Genomic DNA, 25,553 nt, shown 5'->3' with positions numbered 1-25,553 from the left:
TAACTAAAATGTACAGCCCTCCAGCCACGATTTGCTTTTCGATGTGCTCTAAAGTTACACCAAATGAGTTGTCTAACCCTGGGTTAGACTCTAAGGCTTTTGAGCTTGGATGGTTTCCTTTTCAAACTGTTTGGCATAGATCAAAAAGTTGATTTATTTCTTTCCGTCTTGCACTCCCTCCCAAGCTGGGAAGCTGCTCCGCCTTCCCAGGATCAGGCGCGAAACCTAGGTAAGGTTTTAGACACGGCAAAAGCTTCAGAGCAGTTTTCCTCTTGTGATGGAAGAGCAAAATGAAGAAAGCAGAACAATGGTAAGAGACGATATTAGAATTATTGCTTTACAGCTCTCTACCAAAATGGATATTTTGCCAGAGTTACCATAGATTTAATCTTTTGTTTGTTTGTGTGTTTTGCAATCAAAGATAACTAACCCGAAAATACTGAGCAAGTCATCGTACTAAAATGCAAGTGACAATTAGTATATATTTCTGGTGGAAATGGATTGTTTTAATGGTGAAAAAATCCTGTTGTGTAATAAGCACCAATGGACAGGTCATTTCAACAGTTTCATCAATCGCAATAAGGTGCATTTAGAAATAGATTCAAACATGCTAAAACGATATTGCTTTTCTGCCTTAAATAAAGTTTCTGGGGCTACAAGACTGTATCTGATGACCTGGCTATCATCCTCATTGAAATCAGTGGGATATACATTTGAATCGACACATATAGAACCATTCTTCTCCCCACCTTTTGGGACACATTTAAACACTAAAGAAGAACCTGCATAAAAACTCTAGATTGGTACTGATTTCAGTGACATTTGCACCCTGCCCTTAGTACTCTGGCTAGTAAGTGCAAGCTCTGTCAACTCCTACATCCATGCAATCTCAATTTATTTTAGGAGCATTTTTAAGGGTTTAGAAGGGCTATTAGGGATGCTGGGGTCTGGTGCCTAGCTATGCTTTTCAATTTAATGAAACAATAAAGAAGAGGTGGATGAGATAGCATGTACAAATGATGCTCGCATAGCTCATTTCTTTACACTCAAATAAAGAGGTGTATTAAGCTTAGTAAAAGCAGGAGAGTCTGTGCTACTTTAGTGTTTCTCATACTTTTTGAACATGAGTCCCCCTTCTAAATGAACTCGTCTATTTTTCTCCACACCCCCTCCAATGATCCAGCAGCAATAATCCGTTTTGTAGATGAGATGCAGGCAGAGAGAAGGAGACCCTTGCTCACGTGTCACACATAACACAGTCATGTGTGAAGACTTGGTGCTGCATGCAAAGAGCTATGGGTTGGGGTTCCACTCCTATCACCAGCGCTAGCAGAGAAACGGGGCAGAATTTATTTGACACCCCTCTAAAACAATGTACCAGGAAGCATCATAAAAAGAAAACAGCAGGTCTTTCTGAGGAACCTTTTTCACAAGGTTGACACACGGATGATAAGGCAATGAAGGGGCATCTGCTGGGGACATTCAATCTACCCAGGTTTGGACTTGGGGGACAAGGGGACGTGCCACCTACTTCATGATTCCATCCCTCTCTGAAACCCCATGCCTTCCCTGTAAATCAGGAATGGGGAACTCTGGCTCCCCATATCTTCTTGGCTTCCATTATCCATGGCCATTGGTCATGCAAGTTGGGCCTGATGGGGCTTGGGAATCCAATAATATCCAGAAGGCCACAGGTTCCTCACTCCTTCTAAACCACCCCTCATTTGGGCAACCACAGTATAAGGACAGGATTTGTTACATATTCTAATCCTTTTAAAAAATGTTACTGAGTTGTTAACGATCCCATCACTTACCTCAATTCTCAGTGTATATAACCTACTTGAGGTCATCTAACAAGGATTAGTTATCTTTTAATACTGGTGGATTTGTGATTACAGTACTAAAGCGTTTAAAGGATTTGTTATTTTTCCAGCTTTTCAATGAATCTATATTAATAAAGAAGCAATGCACTGGTTGCAAATATGGAACCAGATATACCAATGGTACAGATGTAACACTTGTCTTATTTTTGTGTAAACTCATACACTTGGCCATAGGAACAGCGCAGGATTAAACTCTGTGGAGGCCCCTAGGCAGCTGAAATATCGGGGGACCCCTTGTGCGCTTCTTTCAAGGTCAAATCAATATTATTTTGATCCGTTATCACGGGGCCGCTAAAAGGCGTGGGGCCCCTAGGCCTGTGCCTACTCTGCCTATTTGGTAATCCAGCACTGGATAGGAAGAGAAAAGTTTAAAGACTGTGATAATGCGTGGTTGCGATGCACTTACTGATTTCAACGTAGCATTTAAAGGCTTTGGTTTTCATAAAAATGAGTGACAAATGTAACATTTTCTTACTTCTGCTGACAGCCTCAGCACGCTTAGAAGCAAAACCTGTTACCTACTAGCAAGTAAATGCAATTAGAAGGAAGGCGGAAACTGGTCAATGTACCATACAGTACATTTAACATGCCACATATGAACGATTTTTAAGATGCAAGTATTTGCTGGCAAATCTAGAGAAAGAAAAGAAACCTTATGTGCTTATGCGTGCAGAAGTGTAGGTTTCTCTGGAGGGCATGCTTCCTTATATCAAAATGTCCAGATTCACTGAAGTCGCTGCCAAACGCTCGCTGACTTCCGTGGATTCAGGTTACCCCCTTAAGCCCTACATCTCTGTGCTTTTCAATAAGATATGTATTCCTCCAGCACCTAAGGGTCAAATTACTCAAGCATTACATCATTGTAGCAGAAGACATGCGCCCTGAAGGGGGAAGCCTCATTGATTATAGAGCAGGAGCACTACCTCAAACAATTCTCTCTGAAGGACCCCGAAGGGCAGATATGCCACCAAATATAATCTCTGGGAAGAGGATCCATGTAGGCGGTGACATGATTATGTATGAAAAGTATATATAATAGTTAGGAAAGCCAATGAATTTTTGTATGTCAACTAAACTCCATCGGGAATGTATTCTAAATGCTGTACAGAAACAGGCAGTGGGTAGATCAGGTGGCCCTCAGGGTGATTTGCTAAATATCTGAGTCTCCTTTTTATATATATAAAAATGAAAGAATCAGGTTTCTAGGGGTTCTTGGGGGAAAAGGTAGACGGCAGATGGCCATCCTACCTGAGGGAGTGTCTCCACCTCCATCATTCTGCCCGGACACTGAGGTCCAGCACCGAGGGCCTTCTGGCGGTTCCCTTGCTGCGAGAAGCCAAGTTACAGGAAACCAGGCAGAGGGCCTTCTTGGTAATGGCACCTGCCCTGTGGAACGCCCTCCCACCAGATGTCAAAGAGATAAACAACCACCAGACTTTTAGAAGACATCTGAAAGCAGCCCGGTTTAGAGAAGCTTTTAATGTTTAATAGGTTATTGTATTTTAGTGTTCTGTTGGAAGCTGCCCAGAGTGGCTGGGGAAACCCAGCCAGATGGGCGGGGTAAAAATAAATTATTATTGTTATTGTTGTTGTTGTTGTTGTTGTTGTTGTTGTTGTTGTTGTTGTTGTTATATCTGTTAAAAACCTACAATGAAGGGGAGTCAATTTCTACTTCTGAGGTTGTCTATTCCACTGTCAAATAGTTGTGGCCATCAGCAAGTTCTTCCTAAAGTTTAGTTTCAATCTCCTTCCTTGTAATTATAATTCAAGCCAGGGACCCCATCAGGAAGCAGGTTCCTCTGGGAATGTATGTTTGTATAGTTAGTCCCACTGGGGTATGACAAGCCACAGGGATTGAAGAGGAGGTGTGGCCAAACTCGGGAGACCCATGGCATGCTGTGGTATGGGGCACCATTCCGCTGGGGGCACCCAAGTGCTTCAGGCTCATACTGGATTGGCTTGCCCAGCTGGCCCTGGGACAGCCAGCTAGAGAGAGAGACTTTGGATGTGAATTATATACCTGAGCACAGAATCATAGAATTGTAGTTTGGAAGAGGCCATAAGGGCCATCTAGCTCAACTCCCTGCAATGCAGGAATCTTTTGTCCACCGTGGGGCTTGAACCCATAGAAGAAGAAGAGTTTGGATTTGATATCCCGCTTTATCACTACCCTAAGGAGTCTCAAAGCGGCTAACAGTCTCCTTTCCCTTCCTCCCCCACAACAATCACTCTGTGAGGTGAGTGGGGCTGAGAGACTTCAGAGAAGTGTGACTGGCCCAAGGTTACCCAGCAGCTGCATGTGGAGGAGCGGAGACGCGAACCCGGTTCCCCAGATTACGAGTCCACCACTCTTAACCACTACACCACACTGGCTCCCACACCCATGACCCTGGGATGAAGAGCCTCATGCTCTACCAACTGAGCTGTCCCAGGCATGGAAGCACAAATGAGCCCCACATTTGCAATAATAATGATTTAATAATGGAAAGACATTCATTTTCAGTACCACACACAGCAAAGTTGAATGTCAAAAAGAAAAAAAGGGGGAAGGAAGAAGCAAAAAACTTCTCCCACTACATTTCCTGGCACAAAGTGCAAACAACATACCATACACGATGTTAACATCAGTTAGAACACCCTTTCCTTAGGACACCAGCATCTCTAACGGAGGTGATTACCTGAGGAGAACAATAGCCTGATTGTCAAAATGCTCAATGCAGATGACGGGAAGAACATTAGTATTTATGGATGTAATTAAATGTCACTTGCAGTGTGAGTGAGCTGATATCATGTAATGTTATATTTACTTGGCATCAAGGAATAGATTTCTGGGAATGTTTTAAAAAAACAGAAGGAAGTCAGCTGAGCACTAAGCTGTAATGTAGCTGCTGTACACAAATGCAGGAAACCTATTCAAGTTTATGGGGTCATGGGACTTATTTTACAGTGTTTGTCAGCATATAAAAGATGTACGGGCAGAAATCCAAGCAGGTGGCAGGGCTTCCAGTTGTTGTTGTTGTTATTGTTGTGTGTGCTGAAGGCCATATGCACAGCATATTGAGCACAGAATGTGTGTGCAAAAGGTACTCGACTCTCAGAGGGCTTCCAAATGTTGGGTTTCACACCTCCACCTCCACAAACACACTTGATCCTTAGGTGATAGTATGGCAGGTAGATACTTACAAACCAGGTGTCAATTTCCTCTGTAGCCCTAATGTATCAGCAAGATTAGAATGAGATGAAGAGCAAGCATTCCTCAGTGGCAGTGATCCCACCCCCACTACCCCAAGAACCACTTATGAAGGTTACTTCTCTGTTGTAAATGTTTCTTCTGTGGGATATTTCCTGTTTCATATTCTGGTTCCACACAACAGTCATCAGAGTAGTTGAAGTCTGGAAGCACCTTTGGAGAACAAATGCATTCCATGGAGACATTTGACGTATGTCAGCTGATATATATATATGAGAGCTCTTCAGGAACTTGTAGAAAAGTCCCACCCCATGCCAGCAGCACCCGTAGTGTTGCATCAAATGAAAGCACTGGGGATGGAGAGTATCAAAGCAATGGAAATAAAAAGCAATGCCTTAAAAAAGAATCATTTAGTGATTCTTCATTGATTGATTCAAGAATCATTTAGTGATTCTTCATTCTTCATGATACCTTCCAACATTTCTGGGGATGGGTGGGAAATGTTGTGGGAAATTGGATACAAGTTCGTTGTTGTGTTATTGGCATAGGCATTGGGCCTATATCTACTAATCCAACTTGCTTGCTGGTTGATATGCTGTCAGTCAACAGATGGGCTTGATTGATGTTGGGGTCCCCCACATAGTGAACCGCTTCTGGTAGACTCTGAAATTCCTTTGGCTTCTGTGTGTCACTGAGTACATTCTTCAACTGACCCAAACGCTTTGTTGGTTCAGCTTGTTATTTCCACCTGGAATATATGCTGTCTCGTATGTAGCTCAGCACCTGAAGGCTTCTAGGAAACAGATGGTATCTTTCAGGCTATTGCCATCACAGGATGGCACCTGTAGGCTTGCCGGAAGGGCAAGTTGCACTTTACAGACTTTATCTTTCTTATGTCGCTCCTATTCATCTTGCTTTTTCGGTGGTTATTCAGGGGAGGCTTTTAGCCTCAATGGCGTGTGCTGAGATGAGTGGAAGCCACAAGAACACTAGATAGGCATGACCAGTCTGTGCAGGGTGCAGCTTGATAAGCTGCTCAGGCATACTGTCTCTTCCCTTGCCTTGAGGAAAGAGGTGTGGCATTGTGCATGGAGAGACTGTTCTCCAAAGCGTTATCCTCTAGTAAACTCCATTGTGTACGGTGATACTATTATCGGTTCTAATTTGTGCTTAACCAACTTCAGCGGAGCAGTAAAACATTGCTTGAGGGTAAGGTGTGGTGTACAGAGAAGAGCACCGGTCGGGTCCCTGTGCTAGGAGCGGGAGAGGCATCCCATAGAGACTTCCATCTTCTGCCTTGCTTGGATCAGTGACTCATATCTAACCATCAGGATTCCCATGGCGTTTTGGCAAAAGAATTTCTGAGTCACTGTGCCACCATCCCCCTTTAGGATGGTTTGCTAGAAACCGAAGTACTGTTTACCTCTCTGCATCCCCGTGGAAGCGGAAAGGTGACCCTTAGGTTTTCGTGCTTTAACAGGAATTGCATTGTTTTCTGTGATTGTTTACTGCAACTGAGGGATCCAGGTCATAAAGTATAAAGGATGATTTCCTTAAGATCTGCTGAGGTCCAACACATATTTTTTTTTTTTTGCAAGAAGGGAAGAAAACTGCTGTCTTTAGCATTTCTATGCAGAATCATGCTAATTGTTTTCAATGTCACCGTTTGTTTCCTTTGATTTATAAACCAGTTTTAAGCGATTAATGTGAACATACCCTGAATGAGAAGGCTGGCAAAATATCTATGTTCTAACTAAGCATCTTGTTGAGAATATAAGAAGAGTGGAGCAAGTATGTGTTCCATAGTCTGTCTTAGACCTGTGTCATTCATTAGGTTAACCAGAGGTGAGGAATCAGATCTTGTTGGACTCCAACTCCCATCAACCCCCATTTAGGATGGTGAAGGGGTGACAAGAGTTGTAGTCCAACAATATCTGGAGAGTCAAAGATTCCTTCTCCATGACGCAAACCAATTTATCACTCCACCCTCATTCATTACGGTGTGAAATTATTGCACGTACCAGTGCAATTTTTAAAGGATCATTTTCAGTAGCTATTAGCTTCACAGCCTTCCACCAAAGGGCCTGTTCAGAATGTAAGCACTAGTTTAAATCCTTGTCGTTTTTCCTGATCAGTGATGAAAGTTAATGTTTGCAACATGGAATGCTCATAGCTTGAGGAATGATCTGTCATCGGAATAAAGTATAGCTGCTCTAGCTGATTGGTTTCTGTCCATAACTATTGGTTGGTTTTCTAATTATTTCTTGTTGGCAGTCATTTCAAATCATATCATCAAGGTCATGTCACTCTGAGGTACCTTTTCAAATGTTACTGAGGGGTGTTTCCTGAACACTAAAGTACAAAAATAATTTCACTTTATTTGTTCAAGGAAGGCCTTCAAACTGGTACCTTTGAGTTGTTATCCTCTAACCTCTTCCTTGGGAAGATGCACCACTGAATTCAGTTGGACTTACTTCTGAGTTTACATTTATAGGATTATACTATTAGTAGAAAAATGTAGAACTGACAAATGTCGGTGGACAAATATGCATATTTTCAAGTTCCACACCAAATCCAAGAGAGAGAGGGGGAATAATATACAGTAGTGATATACTTGACAACATCGAACTTTTCCTTATAGGTAAAAAAGTGGCTGACAGAAATTTGGTAGGTCAACCTGCAGCCGCTTGTGGAGTTCATCTTGTGGAGTGCCAGGCGCCATTTCTCAATTAAATAATAAAATATCTAGCTGGCTCTCACTTCATGACAAACAGTTGATCAGGGTGGTCAATGTGGAGAAAAGAACAAGGCAATGTTAGATGAGCAGGGAATCAGATTAGATTAAGAACTAATGTGCACTCTTTTATCCACTGATACAGGCAAACACTGCTTGACACTCTAAGCGCAAAAGGCTTTGCTGTTCACTTACATTGCTGATGTACCATCTGATACATAAGAAGTCCTCCCCTGCCACACTTTTTGTATGTGTTTAACCACCAAGCAAAAAACTTAATATTCACTTGCCTACTTTATCCTGACATGTAATGGCCTGCCCAGTTTCTGTCAGATATGGTGCTGTTTCCTAATGATTCAAACTGTAGAAAATGTTCTCTGGGAGATGGCTGAAAATCATTGCTCTGGCTTCTAAATATTTCTGGACCATAACATTAGATGTCAATATGCCCAGATAATTTGGATCGGCATTCAAATTCTTTCAAGTACATTTTAAAAAATGAGCAGAAAGGTTAGCGAACTCAAAGCTTGCGTGACTAAAAACATTTTCTGAACTTGAAAAAACAGAAATTCGGGTTTGGAGCATTTTGCAGCACTGGATCCAGAGCATAATCATATCAATGGAGAGATTTCAACTTATTCCTGTAATCAATCATTGCATTATGTTAGGAGTGCTGTGCCTGTCATTGTACAGATGTTGGACTCGATTCCCATCAGCCCCAGCCAGCATGACCAATGGTCAAGGATGCTGGGAGTTGTTGGCTGGGTTAAAGGATGGTCGATCAGTGTAATAGACGAGGGTCAAGTATAAGGGACTCATACTATGCAGCACCAAGTCAAGGCATCAGATCAGTGCAGCACTGCTGTACTGCAATATCTACAACTGCCTGGTGTAGTGTCCTACAACGCTATTGCATTGGGTTGTGTGAAAGTGTATGAAGGAAGCAAGATTTATTTGGTCAACAATCTAAAAGCATTCTGATGTAATTCCATGCAACCAGAATACAGTAGTTGTGTAATGTTACAGTGGACATACAAAATAGAACTGTCTCATTTGCCAAATATCAGATGCTCGTCCACAAAGTAAGTCACTCTAAAATCCCATTTAAATCAATGGGTTTTAGCACTGACTTTTTTCTGTGCTGTCTTGTGACCGTTATACATAGATTCAAGAGCTTAGCATCATAGATATTTTACGTCCTTCATTTGCTCATTGTTGCCAGTTTTAAATGTCAGCATCTTTCCTAAACCTGTCCAGCAGTCTATTTATTTTGTTTCCTGGAATTGCCATTCCGTATTGCTGAAATGAAAAATTGTGTAAGAGACTGTTTTAAAAACAATTGGGTTTAAATGAAAGTGTATGTTTGCTGGGTTTTAAAAACAATTGGGTTTAAATGAAAGTGTATGTTTGCTGGGTTGAATCCAGACTGACACTGTTATGTTTAGTTAAATGGGTCTCTTCCAAGCATGACTAAATCTGGGTCAAACCCCTTGAGAAGTCACTCAGATGACTTCAGAACATGCTGTAGCATACAAAGGTTCCCCTCTAATAGAAGGAGTCCTATTGGAAAAAGCCCCCTTCTGTCAGATTAACCTCTTTCCACCAGAGGAAGGAAATCATTGGAAACCATCTAATCCAGAAGAGATGTGTGTTCATTTGTGCTGTTTGTTTTCTGGATGCAAAATTAAGAAGTTGGGCTGAGAAGGGAGTTGATGTGTGAAATTTCTTAGAGCTATCAAATCCCTGCTTTGTGTTCCATGCTTTGTGTTGTCTGCCTGAATTAAGCAGTGTCTGGCCATCCCATCCTTACATATAGCTGCCAAAATCTGTCATTGTGTTCATGAGAAATCACTGGAAAGTGGCTTTTATATCCGGAGCGCAGTGATGCAGTCCTCTAAACTGGTCCTGGTATGTGATTTCATAAGCAAATCTTAACTTGGCATGTTCCTAGGGCTGCTATGTGGGGTAGTGCAGAAAAGCAAATGTATACGTTCCCATATATAAAATGAAATGAAATGAGATAGCATGATGGTTTAGATGGTTAAGCATCGCTCTCGGTCCTACAGCATCCGTAATTGTAGCCAGGTTTTCTAACAGAGTTGGCTGAATGGGTAATTTCTGCCGCCAAACCCGCTAGATTTCCTTGTAGAACATCTCTCTCTTCTTCCCTCTTTGCTTTTCTGTGACATTTATTTTCCTCTATCTATCCATCTTTACCCCCAAACCCCTTTTGGGCTCATGACGAGCTGCATTAAGGATATGCTTTATCTTTTCCTTCCTCCGCTTCTCCCACCCCTCATGTTCCCCCCCCACCTTTTCCTAACCTGAAAGCATTATCCATTCCTTGCGCATTTATCTTAGCTTATGTGGTCGCCGTGAGATGAAGAACCTCAAGCAGTCAGTCTGCGGTTGATTTGAAAACAGGCGAGTCTCAACAATGAGCTTAAAGAAAGGTGTCAGGTATAAATCAATTCTTCAAACAACCAGGGTGCATTCCAAACTTCAGAGACACTTCTTTGTGCAAAGTGATTTCTCTCTCCCCCACCACCCGCTCTCCTTTTCTTTTCCCTCTGCCTGGAAGAGGATGAAAGTGGAGGAGTGGGGGCATTCATTTAGTCTAATAACGAGGGTGAAGCTCACAGGCATAATAATTTGGCAGCTGCTTTGCTTCCTGTAACAGTTAAACTTCTATATTGGTTTCTTTTTTTTCTTTTTTTTAAGCTGGGGGCTTCTCAAAAGCAAGTGTGTGTGCTTTTTGTTGTTGTTGTTGTTAAACTGCTGGTGGTTCACCTTATGCAGGAGCCTTGCAATTAATCTTGTTTGTATTTAAAAAGACAGGTTCCCTCTATAAGCTTTCCTGACCTATAATTAATGAAGATCAAAACTATTACTAAGATGTTTAAGGAGGTAGAGTAGACATGGGCAGTTCTGTAACAAGCACAGGAAGACTGTTCTTCACTCATATTTTTTTTCACTCTGGTTTTCTTTTTTAAAGCGTTTCATATTCTTCTTTATATTGTTATCTTTGATTAAAGGGATGTGCAAATGATTATGATGGATAAACATTTGGAAGCGCCTAAAGCGCTAGTTCACACACTGCTTCTTTGTTGCAAGCTCTGATCTCTTATGTGGGGTCTTGGTGCCAGGTTGGTGCTATTATCATCCCTGCTCAATTACTCACTGCTGTCAATTTACAATGGAGACAGATCCATGTTTATTTGCAAATGCCTCAACATGCATTCGTACTACGGGTGCATATTACTGAGTACATATTAAACTCACAGGCAACTCCCGTTTTATATTCGACCTATATGTGCCCACAGGGCCAAATCTGGAAGTGACCCGGAAATGTCATAAAAGATGTCACTAAAAGGGTGGAACAGGGACAGAGTGGGGCGTTTCAATTTCACATGGTTTCACGTAAGCGCGCAATGACCCAGAACACAATCCCCGCGCAAACCAGGGGTTGCCTGTACTGAATTAAGTGTTATCCTGCAATCTGAATATAGATTTTACATTCGAAAGATCACAACATATGGATATTTACCACCCATTAGCAGACTGCAAGCAGATCAAACCTATCCATTCTGAAGGAAATCAGCGCTGAGTGCTCACTGGAAGGACAGATCGTGAAGCTGAGGCTCCAATACTTTGGCCACCTCATGAGAAGAGAAGACTCCCTGGAAAAGACCCTGATGTTGGGAAAGATGGAAGGCACAAGGAGAAGGGGACGACAGAGGACGAGATGGTTGGATAGTGTTCTCGAAGCTACCAGCATGAGTTTGACCAAACTGCGGGAGGCAGTGGAAGATAGGAGTGCCTGGCGTGCTCTGGTCCATGGGGTCACGAAGAGTCGGACATGACTAAACAACTAAACAACAACAAAGCAGACAGCCCTAGCTCTTTCCACGCTTTATTTGTGTGTAGAGCACCCAGTTTAAAGTGGGGTATACTTCTTCCACTGCCCCCAACACCATGTTGCCATACTAGCTCTGCTCCTTGATGGTCCAGCACTGAGTGTGATTGTGTCTGCAAGGCAAGCTCAACCCACAAACAGATGCTTGCTCAGAGATACCTCATGCAACTAGGAAGCTGCCCTATTTTGTGTTCTGATCATGTACAGCCCCTAAATGTGAGCGGATACTAATGCATGGGGCTTCTTTTGCAGACAACCGCACTCAAATTGTGATAATCAGAGTATGGCACTGATCTTCCACTCTGGCTTGAAACTGCGAGTGTCCTACACATGGCCAACACTTATATAAGACTCATCTTGCAATAGGAACCATCAAACTAGGGTAAACTAGGGCCTAGGGCCTCTGCTTGGATTTTCAGAAACTGAAGGAAGTGGACAGCTGCTATTCGTCTTTCCACAGAAGTGCATCAGTCTCATAGTTCCGGCTTTCATGTATTGTGGCTCCTCAGAGGGTCCTGACCCCCAGTCCGAAACACAAGGCTTTGAATCAAGGATGGGGAACTTGCGGTCCTCCTGATGTTCTTGAACTTCCAACTCCCAACAGGAATGATGTGAATTGTTGTCCAACTCCATTTGTCTGCTTGAGATGCAGCAGCATATGGTGTTCCTCAAGTCAAAGGCACACAGTCCGAAAGGTTGGTCAAGTTATTTTGGCACCAGAGGCAGAAAATCCCACAGTACCAACAATAATAATTTGCTACCCTTCACGCAACCCTAAATCAGCCGCCTGAGGCTGCCTCTTCACTCTGCCTAATGGCAGGGCCGGCACTGGTCTTGAGGGCTACAGGTTCTCCATCCCTCTTTTTTAAAAAAAACAAAAACAAAAAACAAGAGGCCTTCTCTAAAGAGAAGCAGGCCTCTGCCTGCTTCATTGCTATGGAAATGAAACACCTATTTTACAACAGCAGTTTAAAAGGTTAGCATCTGTAAGGTGGTGCCGTAACAGATTGGCTTAAGTGGGAACTGAGATCACCCAACATCTTATAAGGCTGAAGCCATAAACAGGTTTATTTCAGGCAAATGTATGCATGGGCCAAAACCTCAAAAGGAAATGCAGAGCAGTTTCATGATTTTACATGTAAATAAATAAATAAGTCCCAAATTGCCTTTGCCACTGGGAATTTGGTAGAGCGGGTTACCTTTTCCCTGCACTGCTTCAAGGAGTTATTGAATTGGCATCATCAACGGGATATTTGATTATAAAGTAACAATTCAGGAACCTACAAACCCCAAACTGCCTCCCAGCTGCACAATCTTCTGCCGGTTGTGTCAGCCCTTGCCTCCATTTTTTATTTTGCGTCACCGCAAGAGCATTGGTAACTTTAAAAGAAATCCAAAAGTGGATGTGAAATGAATGAATGAATGATCCATGGTGACTTTGATTGATGATGTGTGTCAGTTCAAAGAACGGCAGGAAGAGATTGATTTTTCTGTGAATCAGCGGAGCAAGATATAGGGCCAGCTGCTTCTCAAGCTCAGAACACATAAAAGGTTTTATAATGGGCTGGGTTCAGAGTATGTTATTCTTTTTCTGCTTCATAGGGGAGGGAGAAGGGGGAAAATGGTTCCCTTGATCCTTTAGACTTTGAACCTACAATATAATTCACAAAAAATAGCTTGCTCCAAAGGCATCCACAGACGTCAGTGAGACTACTCTGGTGTAACTGATTTATGGGTTAGAACCATATGGCCTGATCCTACAAAGTTGCTTCCGTTTTATCATTTCAGAGATTGGCTTCTTTTGCCTGGATAAAGAACCATCCTATATAACTACAAAGGGGCACAGGTCACATGCTGCTCTCCAATTGCTAAGCAACCCTCCCCCCCAACTGCCCCATGGTAAATAATAATTTTATATTTGAAAAAAGGGAGGGGGGGGAGAAAATCTACAGTTTTGCTTTCACTCAGGCTATAGGACACCCAGTGTTGTTTCTGTCTTTTAAAAACTACATTTATATTCTCTCTCCTTCCCTGGAGCTTAGACACCACCACCCAGCACTATCAGTGACAAGGAACAACAACAACAACAACAACAACAACAACAACAACAACAACAACAACAACATTTATACCCTGCACCTTGGAGGAATATCATTCACTAAATGAACAACTTACCCTTACAGACCATTGTCCTTGTCAATATTTTTTGTTGTTGTTGTTAAAATCAGCAAGTGTTTTAGTTTCATAAGGGAAAATAACTTTAATTCCACAAAGCTTTCCACAGACCCTCCAAGTGTCCCTGTTTTCCAAGGACAGTCCTGGATTTACAGAAGTCATCCTGGGACTCAGCTACACAGCTGCAAATAAAATGTTTTAAGTGCAATAAAGTGGTACCTTGGCTTAAGTACTTAATTCATTCTGGAGGTCCGTTCTTAACCTGAAACTGTTCTTAACCTGAAGCACCACTTAAGCTAATGGGGCCACCTGCTGCCGCCGCACCGCCGGAGCATGATATCTGTTCTCATCCTGAAGCAAAGTTCTTAACCCGAGGTACTATTTCTGGGTTAGTGGAGTCTGTAACCTGAAGCGTATGTAACCTGAGGTACCACTGTACAGAATGCAACACTAGCCTTCTGGAAAACTCAATGTATTTTTTTTTAAAAAAGCATTTTCAGAACGGTTTTTATGTGTGTGTAGATTCCACCCTGGTTTCTTATTTGATCCCGGAATGTCCCGCTTTTCCTTAGGATGTCCCTGTTTTCGTTGGAGAATTGTTGGAGGGTATGCTATTGACGCTTACTGGAGGTGAACACATAATACCTGCAAAACAAGGTATTTATTCTTAAAAGAAAAAGAAAGAAGGAACCCATCCACCTTTTCCTCATTCCTCTCAACTGTATGTGTTTCTGTTGCCATGAAGTTATTTTAAAATGATTAAATTCTAAAAAATAGAAGCCCAGCAGGCAACGAACATCTCTTTACCAACCCACTTTTCAAATGCTATGAGTTACTTTGCCTTATTTTTCTTCTATAAAATATTCACAGCAGGGATGCCTGGGAACCAATTGCCTCATTTTTGGCACAAAGAAAAGAAAGGAAAACAGACACACAGTGTGATTGATGCCGGCTTACAAGACAATGCTAATTTAAAATGTTAATGCCATGTGGCATTAAGGCTGTTTGCAAGTTCGGTTTCTAAAGCAGTGCCAGAAATCCATCCAAAGGCAAAGCACCAGTTGCTAGGGAAAACTATATTCCAGGTGAATTCAGATCGGCCAATTAACACAGTCTGCATACAATGATTTTGAAAGCAGAGATTTGGACATTACCTAGTTGAAAGGGTGGCGATGTGGGTTAAACCACAGAGGCTAGGACTTGCCGATCAGAAGGTCAGCAGTTCAAATTCCCGCAACGGAATTTGCTCGGTCCCTGCTCCTGCCAACCTAGCAGTTCGAAAGCACTTCAAAGTGCAAGTAGATAAATAAGTACCTCTCCGGCAGGAAGGTAAACGGCGTTTCCGTGCACTACTCTGGTCCAGAAGCGGCTTAGTCATGCTGGCCACATGACCCAGAAGCTGTATGCCGGCTCCCTCGGCCAGTAAAGCGTGATGAGCGCCGCAACCCCAGAGTCGGCCATGATTGGACCTAATGGTCAGGGGTCCCTTTACAGTACCTTTACCTGTGTGTGTGTGTGTGTGAACAAGTACTCAGAAGTGCATGCTTCCAATAAAACACCGGTCTGTCACTACTGTATTTATTCAAGAGCATTTCTAAGCTGCTTAGTGTTTTAGAAATGGCTACGCGGTGTGCTCTCTGAAAGGTGGGGTGTGAAGAGGGAGGGTTCGCATCTTGCAAGAGCCGCTTGGAGACTTGTGGTACACCTCTGCATGCAAAGAGCCATTTCACTCTCCGTGCGCTGCTCTGGTTCACCAGAAGCGGCTTAGTCATGCTGGCCACATGACCTGGAAGTTGTACGCCGGTTCCCTCGGCCAATAAAGTGAGATGAGCACCGCAACCCCAGAGTCGGTCACGACTGGACCTAATGGTCAGGGGTCCCTTATTTGCATGAGCACCAACTCCTAGGGGCTGAGGCAGTTTCGGGGACTCTAAAGTGCTTTTTACGAGGAGGGAGCAGGCCCCCTCGATGTTCAGTGGGCATTTGGCTCCGCCTCTGTCTCCTCACAATGTCGCACATGCAACATCAGGACGTCATGTGACATCACATGTGTTGCGTCGGGCCTTCTCAGTCATCTTGAGAAGATGGCGCCTCTACCTATTTGTAATGGACGTGCACAATAAAAGTGTGCCAGCTCATCTGAATCTGATTAGAACTCTGCTTGTTCAGGGCAAAGGTCCCTCTTGTCCACCATGCTTCTCTTACAGTGGCCAGCCAGATGCCTGTGGGAAGCCCACAAGGATGACCTAAGTTCTGCACTGTGTCTCCCAGCATCTGACATTCAGAGACATGCTGTCTTGGATAAAGCAGTGGTAGCTAGTAGACTTTGATTTCCTTAGCCTCCATGAATTTGCCCAATCATCTCTTAAAGTCATGTAAGCTAGCACCCAATCTGTTGAAGTGAATTCTGTAGTTTATGTTTTGTGCGAAGAAATACTTTTTTATCTGTCCCGAATCTTCCAACATTCAGCTTACAGATGTCCTTGATGTGTAACATTACAAGAGGGAGAAAGACTTTTCTCTATCCACTTTTTACATGCCATGTCTAATTTTATACATCTCCATAACGTGTCCTCCGACTCACCTTTTCTCTAAACTAAAAAGCTTCTATCTAGAATTGGCAAAGGCAATACCAATTTATGTTGGGTGAGGTTGTGGACTAACTGGAACATTGCTCCATATGTGGTGGGACTATTATTTTCTTATCCCTGTGGCTGTGATCTCCCGGGTGACACAGATGCCATTAGGTAGTTGAATGCGCATGCGTACTTTGTCCATTTCCCTCCCTCCCACCTACCCCTCTGTGCAGCCCCGGGCACTGGCAACCACGCTACACTACTGCCCGTGAACATACAATGTTTTTACTGAGTCAGGCCATTGGTCAACCTAGCTCAGTATTACAGTCTCTGTTTTTATTTGCATCGGCTCTTCAAGGCCTCAGGTAGAGAATGTTTCCTTTCTTTGAAAACTTGAACCCATAAGCAATAAATATTTTGTGGCAATCTGGAAGTTCAGTCAGGTGCTTCAAACTTCATGATGGTTGATGTGCCATACCTCAAATAACTACACCGTATTGAGTTTATAATTTTCATAAGAAAGGGAGTGATAAACTCACTCTTAGTGGCTTAAAGCAGTGCATTAAAAGCCAGAATGATCTCTCAGGAATGAGCAACTAGTGATCAGTGAACTTGAGTGCACATTTTATGGATAAATAACTGTGTGTATACAGAGGCCCTTCTTTCTGAGTAATCAAGACACTGGATTATTTTTCAGTTCTGAAAAGTGAAATATTTGCAAGTTTGTCTAGAACTATAGTATTTTTTAATTATTATTTTTTTGCAAACCAAAGAATTACCTCACTTAGTGAATCAACTTTAGTTAATATTTGCTTCCTCATAGATTAGAATTTGTGTACTTCTGCTTTGTTCCATATCAAATCTGGTGAAGGCAACTTGAGGCATGCCCACAATTGGGGCATGCCAGAGGCTCTGTGTTTTGCCATTCTGTCAGGCTTTCAGGATCTATATACAAATTATCACCAGAGAATGGATGTTGGCACATCTGTTAACCTGGCCAAAACTGACACTTTTTTGCTGTTAAGGGGAGGGACAGATGTGAGAGTCTGTGCCAGAACCCAAGTGATAAAAGCTCCTGTTCTATGTTTCCTGAGCTATTCATAAATCATCTGATTTCAATGAGGACATGTAAATGGGAAACATGTGGTTAGTAGATCCTACAAGGGCCAGACATTTTAAATCTTTCAGAACAGGAGAGGGAAAAGGCCCCCGCCCCCACAAGACAAAGAATAGTAGAAGAATATCTAGGAACCAGGCAGTATTAAAGCTCCGCTCAGCTGTTCCCCTTGTTTTTCCCCATGGATGGAGGCATGCGATAGACACGATAAGAGTGCAGAGAACAGCATATTAAACTCTCTCTCTCATTCATTTGCTCCAAGCCACACATATCAATGGGCTTCAGATTGTCCAAATGACATTGAATTGTAAATAGGAGTTTTGATAGAGGTGGTCTGTCACTTGAGCTGCTCATCTCTCTGCAACCTGCATAGCTAGTCCCATTCAGCCGAATGGAACCTACTCTCATAGGGAAGCCTTGTTCTTGCCCTCTGCTGTACATTGTAAAGGCCCTTGGCTATGCACAATGATATATATATATATATATATATATATATATATATATATATATATATTAATGGAACCTGCTCCTGAGTAAATGCTTGTAGAACTGCAGCCCATAAAGACAAAAACATACCTGTAGCATATTTTCATTGCGCTTAGTTAGGGTATGTGCTCTGGGGGAGAAACGAGCAATTGTTTCAGGATTTTTCCAAGATACTGTTACATTCAGCTAATTATAGGTCTCGCAGACTCAAAGAGTACCTAAGCTAACATATATCACAACTGTATACTCTCTCTCTCTGTGTGTGTGTGTGTGTGTGTATTTTCTTTGGGATATTGTTCCCAAAGGCTACAACCCTCAATAAACTAAGTTGGCAAAAATTCTATACCAGAATAAATTTCTCATCCAGAGTCTTTGCTCAGGCCTCATCATCAATTGTATTGCCTGCAGCATGTACTGTATAATTCCTCTGTTGGCAAGGTGCAGGATAAATAATGGAAATAATATACATATATACAGAACGAGTCTTGAACTGGAGGAAGGATTGCGTAAGAAATAAGCTGCGACCGTTGAAAATGTGTGCCCTATGGCAGAAAACCTCAGGTCCTAGGCCTGAATGTGGTCCTTCAGTCCTTGCTGTGTGGCCCTCAGAATTCTCCCCAGGCCACATCCCTCACTGGGCTGCTTCACACCCCAAACGGTTTTTAGAAATTGTCCCTGAACTCCGATAATGACTTTTGCTTGCCTGGATAAAAGATAGAGAGAGGTGTGTGAGCGTATGTAAAAACTTCCCTACTGTACAAAGGTAACATGCCTTCCCATTCTCTGGGTGCCACACCCTGATGGACCCCATCAATTTCAGCCAGCTTCCTGGCATCGCCAAGCTCCTGCTGCCTCCTTCTACACTCAAGCACGCTTCCAAGAGAACTAGAGATGCCCAAACCTTTGTGTGTCCTCGCCACACAGTTTGAGTAATTTGTATTTGTGTGTGCGTGTGTTAACAAGTACTCAGAAGTGCATGCTTCCAATAAAACACCGGTCTGTCACTACTGTATTTATTCAAGAGCATTTCTAAGCTGCTTAGTGTTTTAGAAATGGCTATGTGGTGTGCACTCTGAGAGGTGGGGTGTGAGGAGGGAGGGTTCGCATCTTGCAAGAGCCGCTTGGAGACTTGTGGTACACCTTTGCATGCAAAGAGCCATTTCACTCTCCTGTGGGGTTTCTGCCATAGTCAGGGGTCAGCGTGGTGGTAGTGTTGGTGAGCTTTTGCCCTCACTGGAATGTTGTTCCCAAAGTGAACAGCAACCATTCCATTACTACTTGGATTTGATATCCCGCCTTTCACTCCCTTTAAGGAGTCTCAAAGCGGCTAACTCCCTTCCTCCCCCACAACAAACACTCTGTGAGGTGAGTGAGGCTGAGAGACTTCAGAGAAGTGTGACTAGCCCAAGGTCACCCAGCAGCTGCATGTGGAGGAGCGGAGATGCGAACCCGGTTCCCCAGATTAGGAGTCTACCGCTCTTAACCACTATACCACACTGGTGTACGCCTCCCTTGTTCTCATGTAATGGCAATGGCAACCACTTGAGAGGTGCCAGAACTGAGTTCCGGCGAGTTTTGGCTGAAAAAGAAAAGTATTGGTTTTATCCCTTGTTCTTTGTGTGGGCTCCTTTGGGAGGAAGGACAACATATAATAAATTCAATACAGCAAGGAAAGAAGGGCCTCACCTTGTGGGAGGGGGAGGGGTGGCAGGTGGTTCCCATTAACACAGGAGAGGCCCTCTCCTTGGCAGCAAATGGCGCACAAAGAGTCTCTCCCCATTGGGGATCGTGGGGCCTGTCCATATGCACCACGACCCCTGGCAAGCATTGACATCATTTGCAGCCAACGAGAGGCCCTTTGGGGTAAGTTCCAGGTTGATGGGAATCCTCCGCCAAGTGCTATTGCCTTCTCCAGCCAAGCATCAGGAAAGGGACAACCAAATTGGAAGGCCAGGCTCACACTGAACTCTAAAAAAACCTGTTTAATCTCAACTGAGGGCAATCAGGAGGCGTCAGCAGCATCCCCAGTCCCTGAAGGCATGGCTCCACTCCATATCCATGGTGTGATTCCTGAAGGATGTGGAAACGGGATAGTGTCATGCACCTATTGCTTTCCAGCCTTCACATCCTTCAGGATTTATGGATACTGACCTCTACTTCAGACCGTGGACTGGGCATGGAAAGTGCTAGCAATTTGTTTTTAATGGCTCATGAGGCACAGATTAAATGCATTTTTCTCAACGAGGCTATATACGTTGCTGTTGTTGGAATCATTCTCGCCGAGGGGCGTATAATGCACTTATCTTGCAAATTGTTATAATGGGGCCATTTTATAGTTGTTAACTCAAGGCACACAATGTTTTTGATTAAACGAATCGTGTCTATTGAAAGCCGTATCCCTGCTCCAGATGTGAGCATCTGCATGAAGCCACCGTCAGTAAGCAGCTGCCTCGGCTCTTTGAAAGCACCTTAATATTTTCGATTTGCATTTTGCTGGTTATAACTAGGCAACAAGTTCTGTTTGGTTGCTAGAAATGTGCAAAGAAAATCACCTAACAGTTTTGCGAAAGTTTTGCACGTTTAAACACAGAAATGCAAACCGTTTCCTATATTTTGGAGGCTGAGGACCATTGCTTACGTAGCTAAAATACTACACACTTCTGTGTGTCTTACTTCTGTTTTCTTAAAGCTCAAAAGCCTCAGGGCCTGTTGTACCACAGTAGTGTTTCTAGAGAGCCAGTGTGGTGTCGTGGTCAAGAGCGGTAGAGTCGTAATCTGGTGAACCGGGTTCGCTTCCCTGCTCCTCCACCTGCAGCTGCTGGGTGACCTTGGGCCAGTCACACTTCTTTGAAGTCTCTCAGCCTCACTCACCTCAGAGTGTTTGTTGTGGGGGAGGAAGAGAAAGGAGAATGTTAGCCGCTTTGAGACTCCTTCGGGTAGTGATAAAGCGGGATATCAAATCCAAACTCTTCTTCTAAATCATATATCAGACACACTGAAGCATGTTGGAAAGAAGTGCGCATGTATCAAGTACTCCGTGCTCCTTGGTATGGAGAGGTCCCACTCAGCCCTAGTTCCTCCAGGACAGGGAGGAAGGACTTCTTCAAAGGACTTCTTCTGTTTGGAAACATCACAATGATCTAAAATCCACTGTCCCTTGACTCCTAAGTGATTAAAGCAAAGGGGAGGGGAGGATATCTGCAATTCCTATGTTAACTGCTCTATCCTTTGTTCTGGGAGTTGTTTGAGATACTATATATGTATCTTTCTGCATGTTACCTCTCCAATATTATTCTGGTGGATGGATGGGTGGGGGGAACTTTGCCTCAGGTATCAAAACTCTGGGAAGCGTTTCTGTACAGGTAGACACATGAGTCATGGGAGATGGCCGTTGGCACTACCTGGAGTTTTTTGACTGGGTATTATGAGGCTGGTTTTCTTATGCATGCCCATCATGATTGCTTAAGCTTACGTTTGCTCGACACTTGATGGCTCCTGGCTGAATGCTTGAACTGGATCCAGTGGAAAACATTGCAGCTGAGCTGATGCAAAAGTCCTGCCCGTGGCTGTGTTGTGGCAGATTTTTCTCTCATTTAAACCACCACCAAGATACATATGCATGAGGGAACCAACCAACCTGGGTCTATCATTATTTCTTCAAACTCAAGAAGATTGAAAATAAATGAATGCCAAAAACGCCTCACTGTTTACATAGCAAGAAAGTGACCTAATTAAATGGTTTAACACAAATAATATTTAGTGATAGAGCTTCAGTAGTCCTAAGCAATTTTGAGGGGGCCTCCATTGGCATCAACCTGTTTGTACCTTAAGCTGTAGCTTGAAGGCTCTGCCGGGGTGCTCACCTGCAATGGCTATTCGGCCAACAGGCACCCAAAGCAGGGTCATTTTAATTCTGCGTGAGCTCAGGCAGGCTCCAGCTTCAATATTTTTAAGAGAGTCTAAATGACCCATCATTTTACATGGCCTCTAGCAGGTAATTATGACCTGAGCTGGAAAAATTGTGTGTGTTCTGGTTTTGAAATGCTTATTGGCCGCTGGGTTGTTGTTATATTTGTTCTGGCTTTTTAACAGAGCTGAAATGTATGTTTTAACTCAGGGGTGCCTAACATTTTGCAGACCAAGGAGTTGACCGTTGACCTAGCCTCTGTGGGGCACATGCCTGCAGAGGGTGTGAACATAACAAAAGTGAGTGTTGCCGAAATTGGCACCCCACTTCTCTGTTCACATGCTTGCACAAACACACAGAAGGAAATATAGCCAGAATATTCTTTGTACTTTTTACTACAACAGACAAGCTCTCCTACCTCTCTGGAAATTGCTGGTATTGGCCCTCTTAAATGTTACTTAGATTTACAAGTTTACTTCATACTTCACTAGGTGTCTTGGCAACATCCTCCAAAAATTCCTGAAATATTATTCTGAAAGAACTTTGAATCAATTAATACCCTTCTGTCTCTTCATAGAAATTAGACAGCCGGATGGCTTTAAAGAAGTTTCTGACAACACATTTATATCTTGAGTTTCAATAGCAGTAATCCTTACTTTTGAAATTAAGACATTAATAAAAGGATTAACTTTGAATCCCAATAATTCCTGCAGGTTTCTTAGCATCTATTCTTCTGTAAACAGTATCTGAAATGTTTGCCAACTCATAGCCATGGCAAAATGATGTCACTCGGCTTCACACAGACGTCCTCAAAATCCACAGATAGTTTTGTATTCTCTGAGATTCTTGAGTGGAGAAAGCACTGATAACACTTTTCCCCATGAACCAGTAGAACAGGATATCAGGTCTGACAGAAAAGACTCAGATTTATTCCTTGTTTGATTCATGCTTGAACTCGAATTTTCAGGATGGTTTCTTCATGAGAGGACATCACATGGTTATTTATAACTTTTGAACATCTCAGTCACTTCTATGATCAATCAAATACCATCTGCTGCTGTGACTAACTTAGTTCAGTGTCCAAGCACGCAGAAATAGAAGCTTCCTTAAGAAGAGTTTGGATTTGATATCCCGCCTTTCACTCCCTTTAAGGAGTCTCAAACTTAACTAACATTCTCCTTTCCCTTCCTCCCCCTCTCAGTGGGGCTGAGAGACTTCAGAGAAGTGTGACTAGCCCAAGGTCACCCAGCAGCTGCATGTGGAGGAGTGGAGACGCAAACCCAGTTTCCCAGATTTCGAGACTACCGCTCTTAACCACTACACCACACTGGTTCCACTAACCCAAGGGTGGGAAAAGACAGCTTCAAAATTAATGTATAAACTTATTTTACAGACCCCTGCTACTTTAAAAATACTTCAGAACCTCAAGCTTTTGCCTAAACACAAAGAAGATACATTAAATATATTGACTGCTGCTACTGAAATACATCACTACTTTATTTTCCAAAATTTCAGGTTGTCAGGGCTAACTCTGTCTATAATGGATTGTCATGGCATGTATTTTCACAGCTTCCCCCCTCCATTATTTGAATGTTCAAGTCATTTGGATAAATTGGTTTGTGCCGCAATGCAAGTTTGCCTGGTGTTTGCCAGTGGGATATGCTATTTAAAAATGATTAGCGACAGAAATGAAATAAACGCTTTTCTTCCCTGGTTTCCAAGGCCTTCTGGACTTTCACTATCAGACACTCTGTTTGTCAGTGGCACCTGCTATTTAAAAACGATTTGCATTCGGAATGAAATAAACATTACATATGTAGTAAGTCACCCAGGCCGACACCATACCAAAAAGCTCTTCCAGCTCAAACACTGCAGTTTGGGCTTCAAGTTAACAATGTAGTGGAAAGAAAGGAAAGGGGGAATACAAAGTCTATCGCCGTCTCTAGGCTTTGGAGAGCCCGTGGACACCCCACTCCCTCAGTGGGACAACCTCTTCACTGTCATTGTCACCAGCTACTGCTCCTCTTCTCATTGCTAGCACTTGCTTGCTTGCCAAGCAGAGAGCCAATGAGCAAGCAGTAAGTGGCACCTACCGCTCTCCCTGTTCTTTGGGCCAAAACCAGAGGTGGGTGTGCAAGCGAGCAGGTTGCAATGCTATAGAGGAGGAGCAGGTTTAGGAGATTCTTGTCAGTGGGGCCCCTGCTGGGGTAGGCTCTTAGTAGATGCCAGACCCTCAAAGTGTCCCTATTTTCCAGGAACACTCCTGGGTTTACAGAAGCCGTCCCGGTTTCTGTCCTGCTTTTCCTTAGGACAACTCTGTTTTCAACAGAGCCGCAAAAAGATCCCATTGAGCACATGGATTGACAATATGGACAGACTAGTTACATACGAACGAACTGCATATTGACACAAATTAAGAATGGATAAATATGAAGAAATCTGGAAGGAATACTTAAGCGACAAGGCGGAAAGTGGAGGGAAGTAGGGGGAGGAGAGATGGGGAAATATTGTTAAAAAGGTGTAGTTATAGGTATATCAGTACTCAAATCTGAATTGTTAAATTGTGTTAATAGTGTTATTGTGGTTTTAGTTGTATGTTTTTTTTGTGGTTGCTGTTTGTATTGAAAAAATGATTAAATAAATAAAAAAACCCCTCTGTTTTCAACAGAGAAAATTTGAAGGGTGCAGCAGGACGTCCCTATTTTCATCAGAGAAAAGTTGGAGGGTATGGAGTTGTCCAACCCCCAAGCCATCTGAAGGCAACCCTTTATATGCAAGGGGTTTAAAAAAAAAAAGTTTGATATTTTATTACATTTTTATATATGTTGGAAGCTGCACAGAGTGGCTGGGGCAAACCAGTCCACTTTGGAATTCAGGTTTGATGGATTCCTCCCACATCTGTAGTTTTTAGTGTGTGTTTCTGGATGTTGCCCCAGTATATCCCGTTTCAAACCCCGATGGCCAAACTAGCTGTAATGGCCACAGTCCTGTGTGCAGAATGTCGGCTGCCAAATCTGAATGAAGCGTCAGCGTTGTGGCAGATTTAATGTACAGCATAAGCCAGTCTTCCCCTTATCTAGTCAAGGCTGGTAATCAATGGTGTTGATGCACTTGCCTCATGTAGCAAGTGCTAGTATTTGAGGAGAGGCAGCAAAATTTTGGGCTAGGTTGTCCTGCCCTCCTGCCCAAGCTAGCCCAACAGTGTCCTGTTGTCAGTGTTGAACTAACTGTACCTGAAATGGGGGGAGTGGAGAGGCAGGTTCTTGCCCCTTGCTTTAGATAGCAAAATGTCTTTAGTAAGCACTGCTCACATTTTAGTGAGGAAGGGCTGCAACTCAATGATAGCGCATCTGCTTTGCATGCTAAATGTCCGTGGTTCAATCGCTGCAGTCTCCAGGTAGGGTTGGGAAAGGCCACTGTTTGAAACCCAATGCTATTCACTTTCCCCACAACACAAACCTCCACTGGGAGAAAGAAAGAAAGAAAACTTCTATAGAAAGACAGGATGTTTTGAATGGATCATTGTGGATGCGAGTGGTTTTGGCTCCCTACCCCATATATTATAGGAA

At 43.1% G+C, this 25,553-nt stretch overlaps 1 protein-coding gene across 3 annotated transcripts in view; it reads left to right on the top strand.

Annotated features, from left to right (window-relative positions):
* EDAR (ectodysplasin A receptor) overlaps positions 1–25,553 on the top strand; it is a 77,017-nt gene that overhangs the window by 18,359 nt on the left and 33,105 nt on the right. For 2 of the 3 annotated variants that reach the window (XM_081858209.1, XM_081858211.1), the window contains exon 1: positions 59–310. The exons of the other annotated variant lie outside the window; for it this stretch is intronic. In XM_081858209.1, the coding sequence (XP_081714335.1) occupies positions 278–310 (33 nt within the window). In that variant the 5' untranslated portion in view covers positions 59–277. Of the gene's footprint in view, positions 1–58; positions 311–25,553 lie in introns of those variants that run through there. 3 annotated transcript variants of the gene reach the window in all.

This window comes from Podarcis erhardii (genome assembly GCF_964252035.2).
Source record: "Podarcis erhardii genome assembly, chromosome: 4".
NCBI classification, from domain to species: Eukaryota; Metazoa; Chordata; class Lepidosauria; order Squamata; family Lacertidae; genus Podarcis; species Podarcis erhardii.
This window is presented reverse-complemented; position numbering and strand designations above follow the sequence as displayed.